Here is a 7,059-nt window from a genome sequence, read left to right on the forward strand (position 1 = left end):
CAGCAGGAGCAGTGAAGGTATCCACACTTCTGACCTGTTTCCCTGTGCCCAGACATACTCTCTCTGCTTCTGTGCCCCACCTCTGACTCAGGTCATTGCAGTCAGGAAGACACTGGGTTTTCCTTGGAGTGGTTCTGGGAGCCCTCAGGAGTGCTATAGCCATGAGCAGTGCACTGGGCCATGCTGCACAGGGACCAACCAGCTCCTTCCCAGCAGGCCCTTGCCAAGCTCAAGAAGAGCATCAAGAAGAAACCAAAGGTGCCCAAGTGCCCACTGCACATTATATACATATCCTTCCTGAGCTTAATTCCCCACGTGCCAAAAGAAACAGCATTGTTGGCACCAGCACTGCAAACTTAGAGGACAGATGAGAAAGACCCAGTGCTGCCCTGGCTCCTCACCCTGTGGGGCTCTGCTGTTCTCCTCCAGCAAAAGCTGGGTTCCATGACCCAGGGTATGGAGGGGGGAAAGCCCAGGTGTTGGTTGGAGCCCAGCCAGGGAAATTCACTGCCTTTGGGATTGTTTTGAGGAGCTGCTTTGCTTTTTAAAAATGAAAAGCATGCTAGAGCAGCCAGCATGGGGTGAGCATCACTTCAGGGTTGGGATAGTGGTGGGTACCCAGCTCCATTTCTAGGATTTCCCCTAAGCCTGGGCTGCCCTCAGCAGCTGCAGGCAAGGAGGAAAATGAGGACAGGCAGGATGGGAGCATGGCTGGGCTCCCAGACACAGGGTTGAGGCTTTGCCTGGGACAAGCAGGGCAAGCTATAGGCATCATTTTGGGTGCTGCTACCACTCTCTGCAAACGTCCCCACCTGCTTTGCAGCCCCCTCTGCCCCTGCCTGGACTTCCCCCAGCAGGGTTGGCAGAGGATCTGCTGCCGGGCAAGTGTCAGCGGAGGCAGGGGGACAGAGCAGCATGCCCTGACCTGCTTTAGCGATGAGATCACTCCACACTCCTGGCTCTAAAGAGTGATATGAAGCTGTACATGGCCCCTGATGGCTCTTGACAGGTATGAGTTCAGCAAGAGGCTGAGGACCAGGGAACCAGAGCAGGCACGGATCCCCAGGGCTGCACTTTTATGCGTCCTTCTCCCCAAAACTGCTGGATTCCTGAAAAATAATTCCCATGTTGCTTTGCACGAGCCCAGAGGTCAAATCTGTGCTCCATTCGAACCTATGTTCTGGGGCCACCTTGGGGGCAGCTGAAGGCAACCCTTCCCACAGGGTTTCTGCTTGAGCATCCCCCAGGCATCAGCAGCATGTGCTCAAGCGTGTGGCAAGGAAGGGAGCTCACATGCATCCATGCAGGGCTCTGACCAGGGATTTACACTCCTTGGCAATGGGGACACAGGGCAGGGATGAGCAGTAACCAGAGCTGCACTACACCTGTGCTGGGCCTCCTGCTTTCACTCTGATTTAATGTCCCAGTTGAGAGGTGATGTCATTTCAGAGGCAGCCAGAGAAAAGGAAGTGCTAGAGAAGATAAGGTACTTTAACTCTACCCCTCCCAGCTTGGCTGGGTTTTGAAGCTGGGAGCTGTGTTAGCTGCCAGCCAGGAAAACATAGGAGAGAGGAAAAAAGAGATTGTTTGGAGGACACCTTTCTCTTGGGGCAGTGGGACACGAGGAGCTGCTAAAATGGAGGGTGATGGAGGACCTTGGATATTCCAGGTGGTATGAGCATGATTTTGTGCTCTACTGTGGCTTCTCCATCACCTTCACTGCCCAAACACGTGAAGTGGGTTGTCTGCAGCACAGGCAGAGACTGGGTGCCACACCAGCAGCCAGGGAGTTACTCTGGGAGTGTCAGCATAAATGCGGGCAAGATGCTGGAGAAGGTAAATTGAGAATGTGCCAAGGCTGCCCTGCTTCTAAAGGAGAGAAAAACTGAATGGAAAGGTCATTACCAAAGACTCATTAAAAGGTCTTGTTTAGCTGTGGACATGAGCCAGGGATTCTCACTGTGCTGAGTCCAGAGACTTGGACTTTCAGAAGGATCTCATGTGGGCGTCCTAATCCCTCTGACAGTTAAAGCCAGTCAAGCCCTAAAGTCTTCTCTGCCCTTTGGGTGATATCAAGCTGTATCTGCTCATTTGTGTGACTAGGAAAACCTCAAGGGAGACTGGTTGGTCTGATATGACCCAATGCCCTCTCTGTTCCACCAAGCTGGTGCCCAGATGTCCTCAGCTGAAGGGGGGTGAGGTTGAGCCACCACTAGCCAGGCCAACTCTACTTCAGAGAACCAGATCAGTGAGCAAAAGCAGATTGGGATCACCAGAGGCCTTATACAACCATGCAGGACGTGCAACAGCACTGGGGGTTTTCCAGCTCCCCGAGACGCCCACCGTACTAGCAGGGCAATGCTTGCTGCCCTGTTCAAGTCAGTGCTTTTGCCACTTGAACTGGGGACTGGCCTTCAGGCAGACTTACTCACATTTAGATCATGCTGTTGACCATGCCAGACTCCACGGCAATAGCTCAGATGCCACCTATCACAGCCCCAAATGGGGGTTTTCTCTCAGTATCAGGCTTCAAGATCATAGATGCATAGAATGGTTTGGGTTGGAAGGAACCTTAAAGATCATCTAGTTCAATACCTCTGCCATGGGCTGGGACACCTTCCAGACCAGGTCGCTCAAATCTCCATCCAACATGGCCTTGAATTCTTCCAGGGAAGGGGCATCCACAGCTTTCCTGGACAACCTTTTCCAATGTCCCGTCACTGTCACAGTGCAGATTTTTTTCCTCATAGCTAATCTACCCTCTTTCAGATTAAAATAATTACTGCTTGTCCTGCTGCTACATGTCCTTGTAAAAAGTCTGTCTCCAGCTTTCATGTAAGCCTGCCCATCTGTGCTCAAGCTGGGTATGACTGCCCAGCAGCTTGGTGGAGTAAGTTGGGCACTGCTTGCGTTCACATTCAGTAAGGTCAGAGGGTGAGAAAAAGCAATGCCCTGCAGGTCCTCGTGTGCTGGTCCAGTCCGATGTAGTGGAAATCATGGGCTTGGCAGGGCTGGGCGGAGGGGTCATGTCTCAGAAACTGCAACGGGCAAGTGTAGCTGTTGCTTCAAAGATTGGGCTGACTTCCTCAACCTGGGGAGCTTTGCACCTTGATGAGCTTGCTTGTCATCATCCTGCCCTGGTGGGTTTTGCTATCAAAAGATGACTCTGGTTGTCCTCAGAGTAGTAGGCAGACAAAAAAAAGGCTTTCTCTTCCTGTCATTTGGCTGAATAAAGTTGGGAAGGGCAGGAATGGGTGCAGAATGCCTGCATTACTATGCAGCCACAGCAGGAAAAATCAGAGCTGGGTCTTCATTCCTTTCTTCATGTGTGTGGCACGGTCATCACAGTATGTCTGCACTGGGTAGCTGGTGGTGCTTCTCAAAGCTCTATTCTCTGTGTTGCAGGGTTATCACCACTTTGTCCCCAGCCTGGGCCTCAGGTTTCCAGGTAAAGATGGTCTTGGCCTCTCTTCTATGAGCTCAATATCCCCATTTTCTTCACAGGAGGTTTTGCCACCTTCTCATCCTGCTTCCCGGGGCTCTGCGAGGGGAAGCCAGCTGCTATCCTGCCAATGAGCATCTCCCAGCCATGCTTGCCCGTGGCCAACGTTGGCCCCACACGCATCCTGCCACATCTCTACCTGGGCTCCCAGAAAGACGTCCTAAACAAGGTACAGCCCTGGCAAGGGGACACATCCACCCTGTCCCATCTGGGACCCCAGCCATGCAGAGGGGTGAGGGCATTAAGGACTCTTCTCCTGCCTAATGGGAGGACAACACGCGGTTGATCTGACCGTGCCAGGATGCTGAGGGCAGGGAGTGCAAAGGCAGAGGCCAGCAGAACTGGGGAAGGTGGTCGCAGGATGAGTCATCTTGTATCACTGAGCTTTGGGGTGGTCAAACTCTTCCCAAGTGCCTGTAGCAAACTCCAAAGCCAGAGGAGCTTGGTTGGGAAAACACATGGGTTTGGAGGGGGGGTTACCACAGCTGGAAGGGGATGTGGAATATGATACAGCTTTGCACCCACCCACCTAGCCAGCCAGGCTGGCAGTTAACACCAAGTTCAGCAACACTGCGATCGCCTTGGGAGCTTTAGAGGGTGGGAGCGAGCTGGGGTTTGCAGCAGCAGCAGCACAGGGATGGGCAGCTCTGGCCAGTGGCAGGGACTTGTTCAGGAAGCACAAAAATGAGCAAAGCTTTGCTGAGAGGAGACAAGATGGACAGTGCCCTTTTAAAGGTGCTGGAGGGGCTGTGCTGTGATGTCACGCCAGGGAAGGAATTTTGTTTCAAGGAAAAATAATGGCAAGAAGAATTCAAGAAGAATTGCAGTGAAAATGCCAAGGGGTGCCTGCCCACCGTGGGCAGGAGGAGCCAGCCAGGCATCCTGGCAGGAGAGGGGAGAGAGGGACCACAATGCCAGAGGACAGTTGGAGACAGAAAGGAGGGAGAGAGAAATTATATACAGGGAGTAGAAGGAAATGAAAGAGAAAAATGCCAAGAATGTGAGCCCGGGAGCCGGGCTGACTCTGCCAAGCTGAGGCCAGGCTCTGCAGAGCCTGCTGGGGCGGTCAGGAACCAGCTGCTGGAGAGCCAGGGCTGCAATCCTGGTGTGGTCTGAAAAGCCAATGTCAGGCAGTGAAATTGATGGTTTCCTTCCCTCCCCATCTCCTCGGAGGATTTTGTTAATCTTTTGGAACTGTGTTTTCTGCCATCCCTACGATGTGGCCAGAAGATGCTCTATTCATAAGCAGCAGAGCAGGGTCAAGTGCAGAGGTCGTGCATGGACCATGCTTCTCTCCTCCAGCATGTTGGAAAGGAGAGATCCCTCATGGCAGCTCCAAGCACTCTGACACATGAAAGGACCCTTTTTTCCCCATGTTTTCTCCTCCAGTTTAATTCTGGGTCTTCCCTGGAATAGTGCAGACCAGGCACCGAGACCCAGCATCTGGCATAAATGTCCCCCCATTTATTATAAGCAACCTGCTCCCAGTTGGAAAGGTGATACCTAAACTGATGGGAGGGGGAAAGAGACAGGGGTCAGATCATTCATAAATTCGGTGTTAGCACCACATATAGATGAAGCTGGCTGTAACCCTGGGAAGGGGGGAATGGAGGTTGGTGTGGATGCAGCCAGTAAGCCGGTTGTAACCCTGATGTATGGCCTGTGGGTCAAACCTCACCCCCTCATTGCAGTTTTTCATCTGACCCTGTTTATCTAAGGTCTCCCTTGTGCCACTGATTTTATTGATGTCAGAAATGCAGGCAGTGATGTTGGCCATTGAGTGGCCAGAGCAGAAAAGTCACAGAAAACAATTCAAAGTTCACTCCAGTGTCAGGAAGGGGGAAGAGATGGTTCCCCTCACCACCTGCCTATCTCCCAACACGAGAGAATATGTTGACAGGGGACAGCTGTGAACAGTGAACAACTAAAAAAATCTGTGAGAATTCCCCGTTTCTGAGGGGTGTGAGAGCAAAGTCGTGGGTTAACACTGGTTAACACAGGGTGCTACCAATGACTTGCCCCACTGTTGCTGAGATGCCTCCTTTCTCCCTCAGCTGATACTTGCAAGGTTTCAGCCAGAGTTTTCACTTTTTTTCATGTATTTTCCTGTTCTGCTCATTCTGGGGTTCTTGGGTTTTCCCCTCTAGTATCCCCTTCCAGATGTCTTCAGTCTTGCTTACTTTCACTTGGACCAAGGTAAAGATCTGCTGTGTCCTGTGTCATCTAAATTGACACAACATTCTCATGTGGTCTCTCCTGTACTACCATCAACTAGGCCAAGGCAGCAGTGAGACTCACAGGAGAAAATATCGGGATGGGAAAAGGCAGGGAGTGCATGGCAAGGCAGACTTTCTGCATTGGATGCTGCCTGAACTCAGCCAATGATTCTACCACTTCTTTCCCATCAGGACTTGATGACACAGAATGGGATAAGCTATGTCCTTAACGCCAGCAACTCCTGTCCCAAGCCAGACTTCATCTGTGATAGTCACTTCATGCGCATTCCTGTCAATGACAACTACTGTGAGAAGCTGCTTCCCTGGCTGGACAAGTCCATTGAATTCATTGGTGAGCTTTTGTTACAATGTTTGCAGACGCTCCAGTTCTCAGCCTTCAAAACCTGAATTCTTCTGTCCTCCATGGTATTACCCCCAGCTCCTGTTCTTTCACGTGGAGGGGTTGAGGTCTGGGGAGGGAGGGTAGAGTAATTCTGTTCACCATCGCTGACCACATAGCTGCTTTTCTCTGTTTCCTCTACTGTGTTCCAGACAAGGCCAAGGTGTCCAGCTGCCAGGTGATTGTGCACTGCTTGGCTGGGATCTCCCGGTCGGCTACTATCGCTATTGCCTACATCATGAAGACCATGGGTATGTCGTCAGATGATGCATACAGGTGAGTTTTCCCCAGAGGGCCGGGAGGGGTTACCTGGGTAAGCTTCATTCTAGGGAAGGAATGAAGACTGAGCCCAGAAGGAGAGGGTGGGAGCTCCTTGAAGCTGTGTTGCCTTGGCTAAGTCCCAGTGAAACCAAACTAAGTCAAACCTTCCTTCATTAAAGTTCACGCAACAAGGGATGGTTGGGAGTGGTAAAATGGAAGGGGGAGGCAGTCCCAGCTCTACCCCTGGGGAATCCCAAGGCCCCATGGTTCCCCAAGACCCCTGCCTTCAGAGGGTCTAGTCAGTAGGTCCTGGACAATGCCTCTTCTTTCCAAAGAGGCTGAGAAAGTAGAGGTGACTTGTTGGAGGACCAAGCACCAAACAGGGCTGTCTGTGCCTCTCGGCAGGTTTGTTAAGGACCGTCGCCCATCCATCTCGCCCAACTTCAACTTCCTGGGCCAGCTCCTGGAGTACGAGAGGAGCCTGAAGCTCCTCAAGGCCCTGAAGTCAAAGGGCGACCGGGGCGAGGGGGACGCGCAGCAGGACCCTGCAGAGGCGGCTGAGGGCAGCAGCCACCCCGCCCCACCTACCTCAGAGAAGGCCGAGGAGGTGCCAAGAGGCGCTGGCTCTGTGTCCCCCCACGGCGACCCCGAGCGGCAGGGGGGGGCCCCCACGGGGCCTG

General features: G+C 52.6%; 1 protein-coding gene across 1 annotated transcript in view; it reads left to right on the forward strand.

The window, feature by feature from the left end:
* DUSP8 (dual specificity phosphatase 8) overlaps positions 1–7,059 on the forward strand; it is a 32,825-nt gene that overhangs the window by 22,067 nt on the left and 3,699 nt on the right. Inside the window, exons 3-6 of the mRNA XM_010003905.1 lie at positions 3,505–3,671; positions 5,911–6,070; positions 6,271–6,394; positions 6,785–7,054. Coding sequence (XP_010002207.1) covers positions 3,505–3,671; positions 5,911–6,070; positions 6,271–6,394; positions 6,785–7,054 — 721 coding nt within the window. The remainder of the gene's footprint in view (positions 1–3,504; positions 3,672–5,910; positions 6,071–6,270; positions 6,395–6,784; positions 7,055–7,059) is intronic.

The sequence above is a fragment of the Chaetura pelagica genome, unplaced genomic scaffold (genome assembly GCF_000747805.2).
Source record: "Chaetura pelagica isolate M959 unplaced genomic scaffold, ChaPel_1.0 scaffold28, whole genome shotgun sequence".
In the NCBI taxonomy this organism is placed as follows: Eukaryota; Metazoa; Chordata; class Aves; order Apodiformes; family Apodidae; genus Chaetura; species Chaetura pelagica.